Here is a 21025-nt window from a genome sequence, read left to right on the forward strand (position 1 = left end):
CCTGTATCCACGAAATCAACTAAAATATGTATCCAACGAATAATAATGAATCCACAGTAATGTATCTCGTCCTAAACATGCATGAATGTTTGCCACTGAACGATAAGCAACTAACAATCATTTAAATATAAAGAGAAAACAAGTTTCTGTAAACTTACTGATTTCACTTATATTTCTATGATTTGAAAGAAAAAAAAATAATTAAAAACTTTATAACAGGTCTAACTACTAACAGAAAAATTAGAAGTCTGTATATTTTATTATTTTCTTTTTACAAGAAACTAAGCTCCTATGAAAACCTAGTTTAACATGTGCTTGCATGGTCCAAATATTGATTCCTTTGGAATATAAAAGTGGTATTGTATCTTTAACAAAACACAAATAATTCCTAAATAACGTTTTGGTAATTCTTACATCCACGCGATTTATACTGATGGCAGTTTATATTTTATCGCGAGTGTTTCTTCATTTTAAAATAAATCAAATTTATGATCATAAAACGCTTTGACATACGAATGGATTCGCCGCACGATGATGTCACATTAAGATAATACAGAAACATACTTTAGCACCATATGCGAAAAGTGAGTTTTTATTTTTCGCTAAAAATAATAGCACAGCATGGACCTCATTTTTTTCTTTCTTTTACAAACAATTTTGTACACATTCAAGTAAGTTGTTTCAAAATTGAAAGGAAAAATCAACAGTAGATTTTTTTCTGTATGTATTTGTAGTGAAATCAAGGATAAAACTTGTTTCATTGGCAATCATACCACATTTCTTTATTTTACAAAGAATATTTATTGTCAGCATGCGGTTTTTTTCAACTAATGTTTCAGTGTTCTGCTTATTATCGTTCTCCATTGCGTTTTCATGAGACGCTTTTTTCTACCCATTTGTTTTGTTTAATTTTATCAACCACGTGTTTTAAATGTAACATTTCCATAAATGGTCAATTTCATCAAGCTTATGTAGAACATAAATCAGGAGATAGCTATATATTACCATTGATCATCTCAACGAGATTGATTTTCTCATTTAAGCTGGTACTGCGAAAGTGAGAAAAGCAATCGATGACCAATGATAATCTGTTTATCGCTATTTTACCTATGATGACGTTGTTAATTTCATTGACAACGAGCACGTGCTCCCTTAGTTTCTAGCGATAATTTTTCATATCATTCAACTCCGCTGAGAAAGAAAATAATCAGTCAGCAAGATCAAAGGAAAATTTTGTAAAATGGCGATAAAATCCTTCCTTATTTATGTAGTGTTTACATCTGGCAGCTGAATTATACAACTCAAACGACAAATGTTTAAAAGAGTCATACATTTACTGTTTATAAAATCATTGAAATTCAACAAATAATACATAGAAGAGTAAAATCTCAAACATCCCTTAAATGTAGAATTTAAAGGTAAATAATCTTTTCTTAAAAATGTTATCATAATATCACAAGATCATAAATAAAGCAAATAATGCAAAAGGCAATAAAGTATAAAAAGAAAACATTCGGCAAGACGCATGTGATAAAATGGTCAGTTTTCCATTTAGACCACCAACATACAATTTATTTGGATCAGGAATATGTTTTTGATTTTCTGGTGATGACGTTTGTGAATTTGAGCTCGTCATTTTTATGAGTTCATTTGGAGTAGATACCGTTTTCATCCCTACAGTATGCTGAAAGATGGTTTTCGGTGTCGTAGAGGATACGATAGAGGAGTTTTGCTTCTTAACTGTTGTTTTCTGAGGAGGTGAATCCGAAGGTTTTGGTTGAGTTGTTGTCTTTTGCGTAGGTGAATCGGAAGGTGTAGGTTTAGATGTTGTTTTCTGAGGAAGAGTCGGTGATTTTGAAGATATTGGTTTAGATGTAGTTTTCTGCGGAGATGGTAAATCGGAAGGTATTGGTCTAGATGTTGACATCTGGGACGTTTTCTGTGATTTAGTTTGTTCTATTGTTGGTAGAGTAATAGGAAACACTTTAGTTGATGTTTTGACGGTTCCAGTCGACCAATCAGGAACCTTTGAAGTGACCATACTTGAAGTTGCTGGAGACTTTGTTGTAACTGAAATTTAGAAGACACAGAAATCATTATTACTTTTCATCTAGTTTTGTAACTAGAATTATTTACCATTGATTCTGTTTTAAATAAAGTAATAATAGTACAACAAGATACAACTTCTAACATGATACGTCTACTGCACAATTTGCCATGTACTGTTTGAAAGTTTGTATGAAGTAAAAACATCTTTGTACAGTTAAAATCGTCAATAAAGTGCAAGATGATTTCCCTTGTATCATCTTAACTTGCAGAGTAAACACGAAAACTTTGTTGAAATTAAGGTGACAATGGTTTACCAATGTTCAAATCTAGAAAATTCACTGGGAAGACATAAATCAAGCAAGGATTTGTATAGGGATAGTGTGACTATACAAATCCTTGAATCAAGGTAACAATTAGCCATTATTGTTACATTTCCATGCAACCGTAGCCAGTGCCTTTTTTATGAACGTTTATATAAATATAATCTAAAACTTCTGCGGCAACCTTTCACAAAACGGAAATCTTTTAAAAGAAATTGTATGTATTAAATCGTTGCAAATTATCGTTAAATGTGTGAATACTCTTGAAACCTTTATTTATCTCACCTAAATTGACTTCCCATCCATCACCCCTATCAATCACAACACCATCTCCATTTTGAATAAAGTTCAACGGCGAACTAACCACACGATAGATTTCTCTAGAACTAACGTCTCGTTTCCGCCTTTTTCCTGTACTTGTACTATTACAACTTCGATCACATTCAGCATTTTTCTCAGATACAAGACATACAATGGCGTCACACTGGATCACAACGTTACTAAAGGCAACAAACTTAAACGTTTGATAGCGGAATCCAAATGAAGTGGAGTTCAGAGGGAAGAAACCTAGAGTTGGATCTTTTTGACATCTGCAAATAACATAATGTTTAATCCTATCTGCCTTCATATATTCAAGGTATTATTTGTATTGTTGATAAAATATACTCACACGCGTTGCCGATTTAGGCATCCGCTTAAATGAGCGTTACTCGTAACCCTTCAGTTTGTCACCATTAATTGTAACAAAAAGATTGACATTTTGCTCCACCTATATATAAATTTCCCTCATGACTTGCCCTCTCATTGTTTCTTCTATCTCTTGAAAGTATTAAAATATTTACCATACACATATGAATAAGCAGTTTTCAGACAAGCATATGTTTTCTATTTTGACATGGCCCGTAGAAGTTTATTTTTTATCATTAACATACTAGTAATCATTTTTTGTCGTTTTATTTTTTTTAATATGTATTTTTGATAACGCCTAGTTTAGTCAGTATTGCGTCTATTTTCTTTCCTTGCTATATTCTAATTTTGGCGTTAAATTACACTTACTTTTGGCTAAATAAGTTGAAAAATGTCGGATCATTTGGATCGTTGGTAGGTGTTGCTTTACAGTCGGGTACTACAAGCTTTAAGTTGGGGTCTATGGATTCCAGAGTTAGCGCAACATTCAACCATTCTCCAAGAGTCATTTGAACAGACCCATTCAATGCAGTAATGAAAGAGTCATTGTAGAATGACATTGTTATAGTGAATGTACCAGGTGCCTTCTGTGTAACAGTCTCTGTAAGAGGAGTAACTCCCTTGTCTGTATCGAGATCACGGGGGAACTCGCAACTAACCTCAATTCTGTATGTGTTGACACGCACAATCTCATTGTCGATAATAGTGTAGTCATATTTTATTGAATTTGTATAAATAATATGAGATGTATTCACCTGTTCAAAGAGATAAAACTTAATGACACATTTCTTAGAATATATAGGCATACAGAGCATCATGAATCTAAGCAACCAATGATTGTTATGAATCATACATCTTATTTTTTTGTATCACTTATGGTGCAGATGTATTTTGGAGAAAAGCCTTTCACAATGTTCGCAAAAGTTCCTAAGCATCTTTTTCATACATAAAATCAATATGAAAAAGGAAATAACTAGGAGAAAAGTACAGTACTTTCTTTCATATCATTTAAAATGTCAAAACATTTATTCTGTAACTTATTAGAGGTATAATTTTGCACTAACCCTATGTCCTATTTACAAATGTGCACCCAAACTAGTATATTCCATTTTAACAACAATGGTTAACATTAGGCCTTGAAGGCATAAAACTTTGCTCAGTGCTCAGAGCACAAAAATCATGCTCGAAACATGAAATCCAGCAATTTGATTAGTTGATTTTCGAGTCTGAGTACAAAAATCCTGCTCGAAAGTTTTATTACCGTGAGGCCAGATCTTTATCATTTATCATCACAATAACAAATATATTTTCTAAAACATTATCAACACCCTTTTAAGTACAACCAAATGAAATTTGATTTTTGAGTTAAACAGTCTCATCTTCCTATATCTATCAAGTATTATTTTTGTTACTTTTTTATGCTGCAAAAATGGAGTCCTGCAGCAAGAGAACCAATATAAACGATAAGGAAAAACACATTCGGTGTTTATTGACTGCGGGGGTCTTCAAGAATTAATTTGATGCAGAAACATGAAGAAAAATCTGTCTGCTCATCATTTAGCCGAAAACAAAAGTCTACAAGTGCCCCTTTTCGTTTGATCTCTCAAAGAAAAAGAAATGTGTGCTGTTTATTATTTTTTTTATTTATATTGATATCAACTTATTCATACGTGATATAGTTACGATACTGTTGTCAGGTCATCAGACGTGATAAAGTTACGATACTGTTGTCAGGTCGTTAAAGATTGCATTTTTTAGAATATATACTGATTTACTTAAAGGGTCTTTACATCGGAAATAAACACATTTATTCTGAAGCCAGTTGTTGTCATGATACGGGCATTTGTTTCTCGTATATTTCATGATGACATGATACTTAACCCCTAACAGGAGGGATTTGCTTGATTTTCATTTGATGAAGACATATACTATCAGTTTCATTAAGGTCTGGAACTGGCATTGCAGTAACTGCTAGAAGTCCTTTGTTACTTTATGCTGAGCATTGTATTTTTTTTAATTTATTCTGTTACCTATTTTAACATGGTCTTCAGACTGGGTCTTCTTTCAAACTGGGTTTTATTGTGTGTATTGCTGTGTGATTGTTTATTTTACATTGGCTAAAAGTATATGCATTTCATTTATGAAACTTTTGACCTTTAACCCAAGGTGAATATTTGATTTGGGATAATACAATCTCAAAGTAATAACTAAATCTTATCTAATAGACCAAATAAAGGACTCCTCATCGATTTCGTCATTTGATAATAATACGTACCGTTGTAACTGTTCCACATTCACTGTACGGTATGATAATTGTAACAGTATCAGTCGTTTTCAGTGTATCGACACTGCATGCTCCAGTATATGGGTAAAATATAGATAAATGTTTTTCCTCCAAATATTTATCTTGTATTCTACTGAACCGTGCGTAAAATTTCCCACCGGAACATTCTAGTTCTGGTACCGGTGCTGAAATCAAACAGAGTGAGAAATAATAGATTGTCGATACTGAAATAATATCAGCTAGATAATCGATTGTCGTTACTGAAGTCAGAAATACTACTTTGTCTCTACTGGACTGAGCTATACAAAATCGTAGATATTGAAGTGATAAAAACTGCTGTAGATTACCTATACTGAAGTGAGCAATACCAGAGTGCCGATAATGACGTGAGAAATACTAAGCAAGTTGTCTATACTGGAGTGAGTTTAACAAGATTTTTTCTATATTGAAGTGAGAAATACTGATTTGTATAAACTGGAGTGAGCCATACCAGAGCGTCGATATTGGAGTGTACCTATATGTTGTAAAATGTACCTATATATGTTGTAAAACATTTGGTTGATAAAGAATTGGATTGAGTGAGAAATACTAATTTGTCTATACTGGAGTGAGTTAAACTAGATCTTTTTCGACATTGAAGTGATAAATAGTTGACAGTCGACTGCCTATACTAAAGTTAGTAATACTAGGGTATCAATATTGAAGTGAGAAATACTAGACTGTCGATTCACGATACTGAAGTGAGAAACACTAATGTATCGATACTGGAGTGAGCTATACTCGATTGTAGATATTGAAGAGATAAATACTAGATTGTCGATTGTCTATACTGAAGTGAGCATTGATATAAAGTTGAGTGATACTAGATTGTCGAGTCTAGATACTAAAGTGAGAAATACTAATTTGACGATACTGGAGTGAGCTATACTAGATTGTCGATTGTCTATACTGAAGTTAATAATACTAGAGTGTCGATTGTCAATACTGAAGTTAATAATACTAGAGTGTCGATACTAAAGTGAGAAATATAAGATCGTCGATTCTGGATACTGAAGTGAGAAATACAAAGTTGTGGATACTGATCTGAGATATACAAAATTGTCTTCAATGAAGAGATAAATATAAGACTATCGGCTGTCGAGATTTTGAAGGACCATTTTGTCACATCTATTAACAGACCAACCCCCACACTAACTTTTAAAATAAACGTTTACCCTTGCAGTATAGTATCTGATAAACGTTAACACATATAGCATCGTATCTAATAAATATTTACACATGTCGTATCGTATCTGATAAACGTTTACACATGTCGTTTCGTATCTGATAACCGTGTACACATGTCGTATGGTATCTGATAAACGTTTACACATGTCGTATGGTATCTGATAAACGTTTACACATGTCGTATCGTATCTGATAAACGTTTACACATGTCGTATCGTATCTGATAAACGTTTACACATGGCGTAACGTATCTGATAAACGTTTACATATGTCGTATCGTACCTGATAAACGTTTACACATGTCGTATCGTATCTGATAAACGTTTATACATGTCGTATCGTATCTGATAAACGTTTACACATGTAGAATCGTATCTGATAAACGTTTTCACATGTCGTATCGTATCTGATAAACGTGTACACATGTCGTATCGTATCTGATAAATGTTTACACATGTCGTATCGTATCTGATAAACGTTTACACATGTCGTACCGTATCTGATAAACGTGTACACATGTCGTATCTTATCTGATAAACATTTACACATGTCGTATCTTATCTGATAAACGTTTTCACATGTCGTACCGTATCTGATAAACGTGTACACATGTCGTATCTTATCTGATAAACGTTTACACATGTAGTATCGTATCTGATAAACGTTTACACATGTCGTACCGTATCTGATAAACGTTTACACATGTCGTACCGTATCTGATAAACGTTTACACATGTAGCATCTTATCTGATAAACGTTTTCACATGTCGTACCGTATCTGATAAACGTGTACACATGTCGTATCTTATCTGATAAACGTTTACACATGTAGTATCGTATCTGATAAACGTTTACACATGTCGTACCGTATCTGATAAACGTTTACGCATGTCGTACCGTATCTGATAAACGTTTACACATGTAGCATCTTATCTGATAAACGTTTTCACATGTCGTACCGTATCTGATAAACGTGTACACATGTCGTATCTTATCTGATAAACGTTTACACATGTCGTATCTTATCTGATAAACGTTTACACATGTCGTACCGTATCTGATAAAAGTGTACACATGTCGTATCTTATCTGATAAACGTTTACACATGTCGTATCTTATCTGATAAACGTTTACACATGTCGTACCGTATCTGATAAAAGTGTACACATGTCGTATCTTATCTGATAAACGTTTACACATGTAGTATCGTATCTGATAAACGTTATTATTCGTACTTGAAGTTTTTAAATAACAAACAACAATGTAAACTTCGAGTACACATCAATCACAAATATGGATATTTGTAATAAAAACAAATATGTGTATGATGGATTTTTTTTTTTATTGTTTTTGAAACTTATCCTATGTGTTGTCCCCAAATATTGATAGTGTGCATATAATAACTATAGCAACACTGAATTGTACACGTACAATCATGGAATTAAACAAAATGTGATAGATATAAAAGATTGATGTGTGCTAAGCTATAGGACGTGCTTTATAAAAACCACAAAATTGAAAACATTTATCAGTGGTCTATACATAAGTATTTTGTTGCAATCTACTTTTTTTTCTTTATAAAATAACCTCCAAAAAACCACCATATCCTAAATCAGTAACTATCACCATAATCTACATGTGTAACTATCACCAAACCATTACTTTCCGCAAGTATAGTAAACGATACATACGTTGGTTTCCATTACATGACATGGTCAGTTAATTTGCAATTAAATTTGAGCTGTTGGTAATAAAAGAAATACTTTGTCCAGTTTGTTAACTTCGCTTGTAAAAACACTTATGCATTCAAATTATAGTTAAGATTTTGTTATTATATAAGCTAGAGACGTACACAGTGTAATATTTCAACAAATCTATCAACACTATATTTTTTTTAAACATACAACTTAGCATGACTAATCGTAATTTCTTCAGAATGCTTAATTTGTTTAAAAGGGGTTCCATCATCACTGACATGGACGGTTTTGTTGTGATGTCAGGCTTTTATATAGGCTAGTACATGTGTATAATAGTATTCCTGGTGGTACAACTTTGGATTTTACCATATCAAGTCAGGCTTCTACTCAGTCAAAATTACCTTCCATAACGCCACCTATTTTTTCAATAGCGAAAATGAAAGCCATTGTAGGGAAGACGCACGCACTGTATGTCAATATAGCTCTAGAAAACTAACAATGTATCCAACAATATTACCATTCTTACATGACAGCTGTATATCAAAAAGCAACTGTATCTACTAGCTATACAGCATCTTAATGTATTGTTTGTGAACTTGAAACTTTGTCTGATCGGTTGTTACTAATGGCAAATTTTAGGAGGTTACAAAAACATTAAAAATCTAATTAAATTTCAAGGAAGGGCAGGCTAAATATTGTAAGAGGTTGAAGGCGAATTACCCTAAATGATACCCCAAATCTTTTTTTTTATAAGTTATTCATTTTTAAGATCCACTTGTAAAGTCTGCCAAGAGTTTCAGTAATTCACTGGGGTGTTATTGCACTTAAATTAAAATATATTACAAGTTAGAATTACACCTCAAATTTTAACATTTGTGGTAACACAAAGCTTTTTTTCTTATTTTCTTATTTATACTCAGGTGTTATGATTCATCAGAAAGGTATTTCTCTTGACCCATATACTTTGTTCCTGGGTACTGTGAATTTTTAGTGTTATACCAATTTGAAGTCTAAACTTGTAAAAATAACGGAATATGAAGCGAGAGGATGTGTCAAATACTTTTGCTTTATATGTTTTTAAGATAAAACAGTCAACTTAAAAACTAATGCGATAATTGCCCATTTGTAGGACGCCTCAAAAACAACAACAACAAAAAAAACTGTCGCCGTGGGCAGCAATGTAAATCTGTACTTTTTAAAATATATATTTGGATTTTTTTCCGCGGAATGCTATATGGTTTTAAATGGGGATATATGGTTGGAACCCCCTTTTAAAAATGGCTGCATCCACCCCTGGTACATTACCATCGCTCTTTTTGTAATATGAAATGTCAGTTATTATTCCACGGTATGTAAAGAAAATGGTATCGAAATCAATACACGATTGGTTGAGACTTTCCCACGTGACATCGAACAAAGTTTCACAAGTCAGTAGTCCTCTCCCAAAACAATATTACTTTCCGATGACCTATATGATGCGATGTAACCCGTGGTTTTGTAACATTGCATTTGATTCTGCATAGCGATAGTGTTGACAATTTCAGTGGAATAATACAATCATTTTTATTGGCTTGAAGAGATAGGCAGATTTTTTTTTTATCTTTGAAAAAGTCATGTTTCTCTCGGAATATCTAGAAATCATCAAAAGTATGGTTTGCTAATCGTGCAACCCTAGATAGTTTTTAATCTGACGATTTATAAATTACATATATATACTATTGATAGGGTCAACACTCTCTTTATACAAAAATAAAATAACTTCAATATATTTAACTGTTTAATTCGCTCACCGAGTGGTTGTGCATTAACAAGTTTTACACATGTAACGCTGGCAAACTCTTTTTGGTTGACATTACAGTTGTGGACTGTAGATTTCGGACATTGATCGATGTCAGTTTCTGTACCAATACATTCTACGTCATCAAGAAGATAATTGGAACTGACATTATTTAAGACGACCTGAGTATATATATCTTGTGGTGCACCTGCCTGGGCAACATTTGGACTGAAGAAAAAAGAAATCATGTATACTATCCATTTACCAGATACATTGTATTGTTACCTTGTCCTTTAATATCAACAGACCTACAAGATGACAGTCTTGAAAATAACTTATAATATATAACCTGAACTCCCTGGTTCTCTGAAAGTATCGACAGGTCATTACTACTATACTGGGTATTTCACATCAACTCGATTCGTTTATTAATCCACATTAAACGTTATAACTTATACATTTTAGTTATCAAATTTTATGACATTGGATAAATAAGATTGTTATTTAATACAAAAAAAAGATCAAATACTTTGGTGGATTTCAATTATATTAAATGTGGTTCAGACTTTACTGTGTAGTCCATTAATGGTAATATTTTTCTCGCATGGCTCGGTACTTCTGCATCCCACCAATATGTTTGATGTGCTATGGTCATTTTTTATATTCTTGTCTTTCGTTTTTGCTTGTGTGCTTTGTCAATATGCCATTTTGTTTTTCTTTGTTGACATATTTGTTTGTTCTAATAGTGAATAATAACATTTTTGACATTTTTACCTAATTATTTTTTCTTTTTGTTTTGTTCACACATTGTTTTCAATATAATGGAATTTTATGCGACTGTCATACAATTAAAAGACGTTAACCTAGCTATAAAACTACAAAATCAGGTTTAATCCACTTTTTTTATACACAAATAAATAAATTTGATGTATTTACTGTCTTCTGATTGGTTAAAAGTATAAGTTTTATTTTCAATGTTGTCAATTTTTATGGCGACACGCCCACTCTGACGTTGTGTATTCATACGCCAACATGTGTGTACGTTGTTTTTGTTAATATAAATAATATAAAAAGTTCTTTGAGCCTTATTTTTGATAGAAATTTATTTATAATGAATGGCAATAATTTATTTTGAATTTATTGACCCATAAATTATTTTTTGACTCTACAAATTTTACATAATCCGCTTCGCGGATTATTCAATGTGAAGAGTCAAAAATTAATTTTATGGTTCAATAAAATCAAAATAAATAATAGCCATTCATTAAGTAAGTTGTATCAAGTCAGGAGTATGAAAGTTGCTTCCATTCGTTTTATATATTTGAGTTTTTGGTTTTAATTTTTTCGGCAATGATGTTAGAAATCATTTTTTTTTTGTTAAATCATTTCCCATAAATCAGACCGTTTTTGTTTTCTCGTTTGATTTGACCGGTCTAGATTTGTTGTACATTTTGTCATGCCAGGGCTATTTCTAAATTACTTAATGATGGGTTTTAATATTCGTAAAGTCTTAGGGTGACCTTTATATGCTTATATCAACATCCCGCCCCTAGTTGGTTTCTAATTTCATGTTAACAGTTATAGATATGAACATGTATTATGAGTTCAGAGTAAATATCACAATTCAAGGTAAAAACAGACAAACATTTGGGGTATAAATAATTACAAACGCATTACCTCCAAAAAGCGTCTTGTATTATGAATCATTATGCAGGATCTATTTATGCTAAACAAAAATAACCTATTTATACTCAAGTACAAAAATGCATGACTTGTGTATGATCAATTAAAAATTGCATAATTGCATTTTGAAGTCAAATATATCACTAGTTTAGAAAGAATTGTTTCCGAATCAATTCAAGTATATATAAATCGTAAGTAAAAAAAAACCAGCCCCTTAGTATACCATCGTTCAAAAGGTTTAGTTATAAACTTCTTTTTTAATTAAAATTACTCATTATAATGAATACATGAACAAGTAATTTAAATATGGGACCAGAAAACAACAGTGCTCTTATATGTGAGACTTCCGGCAATGAGAGCATGGAGTGAAAATAAATTTATCTGGAAATTATCTGCCAAAATCGACGACATCGACATTATTAGATTAATGCTCTGTCAAAATCGGACGATATGGATATTAACAGACTAATGAAAAACTTCTTTCAGTGAGAAAACAATCGTCAAAAGTGGTTTCTGTGGACTTGAAGTGTCAAAATGCCTCAACTGCCAAAAAACGGTGCATTCACTTATGACGGTCAAATTATAGATATTGTTGGTGATTTTACATATCTTGGAATAATTTTTGCTTCAAATGGTTCATTTTGTAAAAATAAAGAAAGATTAGTTTGCCAAGCTAGAAAGGCTATGTTTAGTATAATGAAAAAAAGTAGAAAACTAAATTTACCTATTGATATACAGCTTGAGATGTTTGATGTAATGGTTTTACCTATATTAATGTATGGTTCTGAGATTTGGGGTTTTACTAATAACAGTATACTAGAATCATTTTGTCTGCAATTTTATAAATATATACTGAGTCTGAAGAAATGTACATCAAATTGTATCATGTATGGTGAACTTGGAAGATTTCCTATTGATAGTTTTATCAAAAGTAGAATGGTTGCATTCTGGAAAAGAATTATTTGTAATAAGCAAGATAAAATTGCTGCTACTTTGTACAAGTTATTATATAACATGCATATCAAGAAATTTTTCCATTCTAAATGGATTGTTTGTATTGAAAAAACCCTTAATAATTGTGGTCTCTCAGAGTACTGGCTGTCACAGAGTGTACCAAAAAATGTAGTCATATCAAATCTAGTCAAACAATGTCTTTGTGATCAGTTCAAACAAACATGGGTTACTACTGTTTATGATTCAGCTAAATGTTTAAATTATAGAATTTTCAAAACAATTCATAATTTTGAAAGATATATTGTTGATCTACCATATGATCTTCGAAAGGCATATTGTATTTTTAGATGTATGAACCATAAATTGCCAATAGAACAAGGTCGTTTTTGGGGTGTTGAACGTGATGATCGCATTTGCGATTTATGCAATTTATGTGAAATTGGTGATGAATTTCATTATCTATTTAAATGTACTTTTTTTTCGAATGAAAGAAAAAGGTTTTTGCCCTGTAATGTGTACAAAAAGCCAAATGCTATAAAGTATTGTGAACTTTTTTGTTCTGATGACTACAATTTAATTGTCAAACTTGCCAAATTTTGTAAAATTGTCCTGTCTGTTATAAATTAGATTTGCCTTCCACTGCAAATTCCTTAAATCATGTACTTTATGTATACCATTGAATATGTAACCATGTCATTCTATTATCTCATTATTTTGTATATATGTTATTGTTTGTTATTACTGTTTATATTCACATACCCCTGATGGGGTCTTTGAGAAATAAAAAGTTTCAAAGTTATAAAATCATTCCCTTAAGTTGAAAAATGAAATAACAAACTATATGTACATAATGATAGGCAGACGAATATAAGTGAAAAAATACATGTAATGAATACAATAAACTAAATAAAGATTAGAATTGGATGTTATATGTGTAAATATATATATAAAGTTAGATCAGATGAAAGATGGAAGATGTTTATAAAAAATGTTTTATCGTAGAAAGGGATAATATTCTTTTGTTTACATCATCAGGTATTGAAATATTTCTTCAAAACATAGAGTCGAAAGATACTAAAGGGATATTCAAACTCATGATGAAAACAAACTGATAATGCAATGACATAAAAAGCCAGTGATGATCTGATGTGTGCCGGAAGGGTACCCCACATGCAATATTCAAAATTCGTTTAGACGTTTATGACAAGTTGCACTACAAGGTACCTGTAAATTTACAGACGGGTTTACAGAGTGATTTATATATATACACACCTTCATAACAAAACAAAATTATAAGCGGTATGACAAATCTTAATAAAACGTTCTTTGTTGAAAAGTAATTCGCAAGTGATATATTAAATGCGCAACATGATTAACTAGACCGATAGATGAAGGAAACGGTTCAGGTAAAGTAGTTTAAATTAAAAAAAAATATCCGTGAATTAACAATAATTCTGTATCACGTATACGGATATTTTTATGGTACCTACAACATTTTGATTTGAAAGGGAGATTTATGGCGTGAACTTTAAGAAATGATGAGTAAAAGGTAAATTTTAGGAGCGTTTCCTCACATTTTACGAAGATTATATTCAAAATAGCACTCAATCAGCTACCAAATTGACAGCAAACTATGTATTTTTTGGTAGTATTTAGAAATTACTTTCAGGTTTTCATTACCTACATAATTCTGTGGAATTTCTCAATCTATCAAGGACCATAACTCCTGATCGTCGAAAATCAAATCGTCAATATTAAACTTGACAACCATTTCGTCGTCAGTAATAGCATAATGAATTTTAAAATAAGCTGAACGATATATATATATATATTGCACGGAAACGCCATAACGTGTCATATTTCAATCTAGCAAGGACCATAACTCCTCGTCGGCAAAAGTGAGAATCGTCGACCAATGTTGGACTTGACCTATATTTTATCATCTGTAACTGAATAATAAATTCTTAGAGCATTAGCTGACGGTTGGTAAGTAACTGCATGGAAACGACATAAAAAGCCCAAACCCGTTATAAAATTTTAACAAATAAGGAGAAGATTTATTGCAGTATTTTTGTTTTAAAGTTTAAGCAAAACTTTCTAATCAGAAATTGTTAATTTGTATTTAAAAATATATAAAATCCTATATATATAGACAACACATGACATAAAGCTTAGTAACATTAAATGCTAAGTTAAACTTAATTACATATCAGTGAACATATGTTAGAACATAGAATAATAAATGTATACCTAGGGAGCAAAAATTATATCCTAGCTACAAAAATATAAATATCATGTTTTTATTCACGTGACATAAACACATAAACGATGATAAACAATGAAAGAAAATCATGGACCACTGAGTGCTAGCTATAAATACAAAATGATAATAAAAATATTCTTGCAAAAAAAATATAGAGTGGCATACATGAGAAATATTTGAATTTGACGGGGCAATTATAAAATATGAATAAAACGGCTATCAACTTATTTTCGCAAAGACCATTAAAACCGACTGTGCGGGTAGCTCGTAAATAAATCATAAGAGAACATCCAAAATACACTGTATGACATATAAAAAAAGACTTATATCTGTGGTATTTTTTCTCTCGCAAAAGTCTTTCAAATAAATACTTTGTAAATATAGCCTGAGATTGTTGAGAGCGGTGCCATAGGTACTTGGGGACAGGATAATTTTTTGTTTGCCGTTGCCTTTTTTCCAAATTTTCCTTAATTTGAATTGTTTTTGCTTTTTACTGTATTATATGAACATAGATATAATTTACTATCCACAGCGATTACTAGTATATAATACCATGCAAAAATTGTCCTTTCCCCAATTACCTATGTCAGCTGCATTCAAACATAACTTATGTTCATGGACCTATATTCAGTTTGTAAGTTACTGCATAAGGAATTTTAATTATCCATCAGCAACACTGTCTGCTATGTGTTATTGACTACTTTGTCAAAAAGTTTCTTATAGGAGGAAACGAATGGTTTCGTTTGCTCAGCTTTGAATCCTGAAGGAACGATATGAATTAAAACGAGAAAAAAATGCAATTCTTTTATGCATTGTAGGACTAAATTGAAATAAAAATAATGAGGTTGTAAGTAAAAAGTATGAAAAACTTTCCAATAACGTTTAACACACGTTCCTTATAAATAATAACTATAGTTTTATTTTAATACCTTAATTAAAACATATCTCATTCAGCAAACAAGCAATTGCTATATGACTATCTAGTAAATATAACTCAGCAAACTTACTCATAACAAAGCATTCGACAAACCACTTGGGCATCTTCTTTGCCCCATTGGTCGTCACATATTGATCCCCAAACACCATTTCTCCGGACCTCTACAAACCCTATACCATTCAAATTCGTTAGTCCAATCAATCGGATATTAGGACTCGGGGAGGTGCCTGAAATTGTAATCAGAACCAGTAACAAATGTGGCAACCTCCATATATGGATATCTTTATACACGCAATATGTTTTTATTATCATAATGGCAAAAGAAATCAATATTCATATTTTGCATACATACTTGCAGAAAATCTAAACAAAATATACCATAACCCCTACTACATGATCAGTTCAATGCCTGTAATGAATACGCGGAATATCATCAAAGATTTTCTTTTCTTTTATGTCTAAAAGGTTTCTGTCACTTTGCGAATTAGGAAAAGCTGACAGGTCTTAGTTAGTCTTAAAAAATGAACTTGATCTACATACGGATTAACATATATGATCTCGCTATAGGCCCGAGACCACAATTAATTCCTCTATAAGTTCTTTATAACGTTTTGTCTCATTTAAAAAAAATGTTCTATTCTTTTTGGCAGATCTTTTGTGTGTGTAATGTACAGTACAAGTCTAAAACTATATATCCAGGTTATAGAAAAATTGCATGTTTACATCTTACAAATTTAGCCAATACACATCCACACCCCTAGAAACAAGTCAAGAGATTTATTTCAGCTCTCTTCTATCATTTCCACCTTATAAAAACTAAGAAATGATTGAGAAAATAAAAGAAAAAAAATAAAGAAGAAATACACTTTAATTACAGGAAACTATATTGAACAACGAAAAGTGCGGTCATAAATTGTGGTCTTGGGCCTATAGATGCATTATGGTTCGTGAGGAGCTGATTCTGGGTCCGAAAATCGCGTTACTTATCGTAACGCCTTACATACACTCCGTCCCAGTAATAAGTAATAACGCTTCTCCTCCAAATTGTACAGCATTGTTATATTCCATATACTTGTAAGTACCCCTCCCCCATTAAAAAATGAGGAAAAACTCGAAGAAAACCATTATCATGTTGTCCGTCCACACAAAACATTTGATTTTTCTCGGTAGTATTTGAACTGTCGATTGACGAAAATGAATAAAATCCAATAAGCCATCCGAAACATATAGATTCTTAAGTGCTTTACAAGTTTCCCGGTACTTTGTCTTATTCAAGCCAATTTTTGGGTCAGAATACGTCAACATCAGTCTTTTGGTGAGTATGTTCGATATTTATTAGTCCGAAATATGATCAGCTTACATTATCAGAATGTTTCATAGTTAAAACGATGACCATATGGGAAACATGTTGGTTTTTTTTTTTCAAAATTTAGGCATCAACGGTCTTTTCGAAACTTCATAATTGGCATAAACAAATTTACATCATTTTCCATATAAGGCCTACCCACTTTTGACTTCAGAGTATACATTTTTGTTAAGTAGGTTATAATACATTCTGTTATTCGACCAAATAGGGGCAACTAAAAGAAGTGAAATCAAGCTAGCAATGGTACATATTTGGAAAAACAATAAATTGTAACCTTTTTTATGATTTTTTTGTGTGTAGGAACCATAAAGCAATGAGTTTTCTCCTGCATAGGTGTATCGATTACTATTATACGCGGTATTTTACTGCAATTAGACTGATTTACCCCATCTTCAACTCAGTTGTTGGTTAAAACGACTCTTCCTTTCGAAACGTTCACGAGTGCAAATTTTACCTACCAATAACCTCATCAAATTTATAATGTTGCAGTTATTTGTGTTCAAAACATATATCAAGTTTTCATATTATCAATATATATATACTTTTACTTGATTTTCTGACATATCAAAGCCCATTTTACAATAATATATATATATCGGCGTTGTGTGGGGGTTCAAGAATGATTAAGTTATTGGGTTAAAGAATGCTTATAGTGTGAGAGTTAAAGAATGTTTACAGTTAATATATTTACAAAGAAAACCTACAGTTTGATGGTTGTATAGCTGGTGCCCTTGTTGTAGCTGGTAAAACGGACGGTGAAACAACAGGCGAGACATTACAAATCACACCAACATCTTCTTTGTGTTGACAGTTTGTCTGGTTCCAAGGTCGGGCTGTACATTGTTCTATATTGAGTTCGTTTCCCTGACAAGTAACGTCGTCAAGCCAAATAGGACCAGTACCTGCTCCAAACCTTCCATCAAATACAGCTACTCCACCATTCCTACAATAATAGAGATAGATGGTTATGACCACTTGTTCCGCTTGCCGTAACCCCGATCCCGTCTTCTTATTTTCGAAAAGAAAAGAGGTATGGCTACATTTGGTTCAATCCAACAAAGTTTATTTGCTTATACTTTACAACGAAGAGTTAATTAGATAGTTTACAGAGATACCAGTAGGGATTGGAATAATGATTCGCCACTGTCTACGGTTTTGGACAGAGTTGAGCGTTCACAGACATGTTTTACCTAAAAATATTCGATATGAGCCTGTAAGTCAGCAGCATACCTTATACATAAATTCCATCCCAATCCAATAAATTATCTATTAAAAAATCGTAAAACACAAACATTTTTCCATTTGAGGTAATGAACATTTTGTACTCTTATTAACGGTTTTTAACATTTCATATCTGAATTGTACTAAACAATCATATCTACAAATAAATACACACTGAAATGTCAATTGTCGACAGACAACTGCAGCAGCAAGATCATCAAAGCGATCGTCACACACTGTTCCAGTAACGCCATTCCTCGTGATTTCTACTCTACCCTGGGACGCAGAAGACCCAGTACCAGCTAAATTGATGGAAGTAGTTTGACCTGCAAATATTATTTAAGGTTAAACTGTTTCCTGATGTCATTTTAAAAAGTGGGGAGATACTCTGAAACTGATTTTGGTACATGCATGTCCTAATCCTGGAAAATAATAAGCTTGACAACTTCTTCACGTGTCTGTGCTATTATAGGCCAATTCTTTATTTGCGAAACAAACAAAGAACAACTTTTTGAATAAAATACATGGACTATCAAGGAAAAATACATCAAAAGTACATAGTCATGAATAAAACGCTGTATACATGCGGATGATATCTATACGGGAATCATCTATAGCCATTAGATCAGTCCTTGTTAGGTACTTGTATCCTAGCGATTTGAGATAGCATTGACAGGGAAAAGTTTAATTTGAAATTTTCTGAAATTTTTTGAACGATTAACTGAAATATCTCTTTGTGCATTAAAACATCGTACGGTTATCGCTACCGCGAATTTTAATGTAAGAAGTCGCCTGAACTTGAAGAATAATCTAAACGAAAGTTTTGATGGCTGGATGAGTTAAATCAATCTGGTCATTGTTATGGCTATGAAAAAACTCTGGCAAATTGTTGGTACGTGTTGTTTCTTCATTGGACATGTAGCCATCCACATTGCAGGTGTAATTTTTGACTCGCTATTAAGTACTCCGCGAATTTGTTGCAATTTTCATTTACATGTGTATGTAAGATGACTGATAAAATACTGTTAGTTCAAATCGATTTTTTTTTATTAAGTAAGTTTGTTCAAATTAAATTAATTATTTGGTTTTTTTTATAAAAAGTTATGGGTTTAATTTTCATGTTTTTTTTGTATAAATCCGCGCAAATGTAGTAACTTTTCAACAAATAAATTTCGTGCAAACGTAATGCGTTTTGTAGCGCAAACGTAGATTTTTTTTCGCGCAAATGTAGGACCAATCCGCACAAACGTAACGCATCGAATCCAGAATTCGCATTGTATATATACACACAATTTGACAAAGTAAATTTTATATGAAGTATATTATACAAGTTTATGTTCTCCGTATAAATAGGAAAATACATTCTTATATATATAATATACATATGCGTGCATATGTTGTTGTTTCCCTACACAACCAATACATTACTGCATTGGTATCAAATTTTAACACAACCTGACCTTAGCAAAAAGAATCACAGTAGTCCAGCATTTAAAATATATATAATAGCCAACTATTTCATTTACTTTCATGGAATGATAAAATAGTATACACAAGACCAGTGGAAACAACGTTTCATATGAGGTTAGCTAAACCGTTGAAGAACAAGTCTTAACAAGAGGTTCACAAAAGAATGATTCGCTCTCTTGGTTAAACAAGCCATTTGGTATTTATATTAACCTACTGCATTCAGTTATGTTTGATTATCAATAAATCTTATTTTGTGATACTATTGTCTACAATTCATACCTTTCGAAACATGATGCACAAAATTTAATAAAAAAATGTTACTGTTCCTTTATCTATTATAGTTTTTGCAACGACTTGTGCAGTTTTTTAAGTTTTGTTTATAAAAATTGTGTAAAATTACGATGCAGATCTATTTGTAGAATAGTTGCTATCATTCAAACAAATGTTGTATATATGGGGGTCACTAGGGGACTAAATTACACACCTTTAATCCCTTTATTCTACATGATAAATGAAGAACACATTATTAACTTGTTATTCACAAACGTATGTACGGTAATCATTTTTGCCACAAAAAATATTTTTCTATTCAAATATTTTATTTTAAACCATGTAAAATAAAGTAATTACGGGTACATTAGTAAATATTTTATATAAATATTAATATTTAATTCATGTATTAACACATCGTATGTACACATGATTGCCAGGTATCAAAAACATATTAATATACGCAATAACATGCATTGTTTAAAAACGATTTAGATGTTGATAGGAATTAATCTGTCATCGACCTTTTATAATTAATATAAACTGGTTATATATATAGGATAATACAAACTATCTTTTAAATAATCAGAATTAGTCTAAGAAAAAAACTTACCTTTAACCTGAGAAAACGCTCCGTAAATTAAAATCAAATGGAAAATCTTATTCAAACCATTGTGTTTAAACATGTTCGATCGTTTTAGAGATGTTCAATACGATTAGTTAAATACATGTGCACATTAGACCGATTCTTGGATCAATTACTATTCCATTGTTTTTGTTTTTGAGTGGCGTTTCTTGAGTAATCCTCGAACTATTTGGG

The 21025-nt window shown here is 31.8% G+C and overlaps 1 protein-coding gene across 1 annotated transcript; it reads right to left on the reverse strand.

The window, feature by feature from the left end:
* Positions 1–1315: 1315 nt before the first annotated feature.
* LOC139513077 (scavenger receptor cysteine-rich domain-containing protein DMBT1-like) lies at positions 1316–20957 on the reverse strand. The gene is made up of 9 exons (XM_071301227.1): positions 20819–20957; positions 18641–18791; positions 17949–18187; positions 15949–16105; positions 10055–10269; positions 5332–5525; positions 3426–3811; positions 2655–2959; positions 1316–2070 (listed from the first exon to the last, which is right to left on the reverse strand). The coding sequence occupies exons 1-9, from the start codon at positions 20889–20891 to the stop codon at positions 1454–1456; spliced, it is 2337 nt and encodes a 778-aa protein (XP_071157328.1). The 5' UTR covers positions 20892–20957; the 3' UTR covers positions 1316–1453.
* Between the last annotated feature and the right edge of the window lie 68 nt (positions 20958–21025).

This window comes from Mytilus edulis, chromosome 2, assembly GCF_963676685.1.
Source record: "Mytilus edulis chromosome 2, xbMytEdul2.2, whole genome shotgun sequence".
Taxonomy (NCBI): Eukaryota; Metazoa; Mollusca; class Bivalvia; order Mytilida; family Mytilidae; genus Mytilus; species Mytilus edulis.

What these genes read in the sequence shown, in the direction of transcription:
- LOC139513077 (XM_071301227.1), bottom strand. Translation starts at nt 20,891, where the DNA reads ATGTTTAAACACAATGGTTTGAATAAGATTTTCCATTTGATTTTAATT. An exon ending in TGTTAATGCACAACCACTCG is followed by an intron (nt 5,526 to 10,054) that starts GTGAGCGAATTA and finishes GTTTGATTTCAG; the next exon opens with CACCGGTACCAGAACTAGAA. An exon ending in AATGTGGAACAGTTACAACG is followed by an intron (nt 3,812 to 5,331) that starts GTACGTATTATT and finishes CTCTTTGAACAG; the next exon opens with GTGAATACATCTCATATTAT.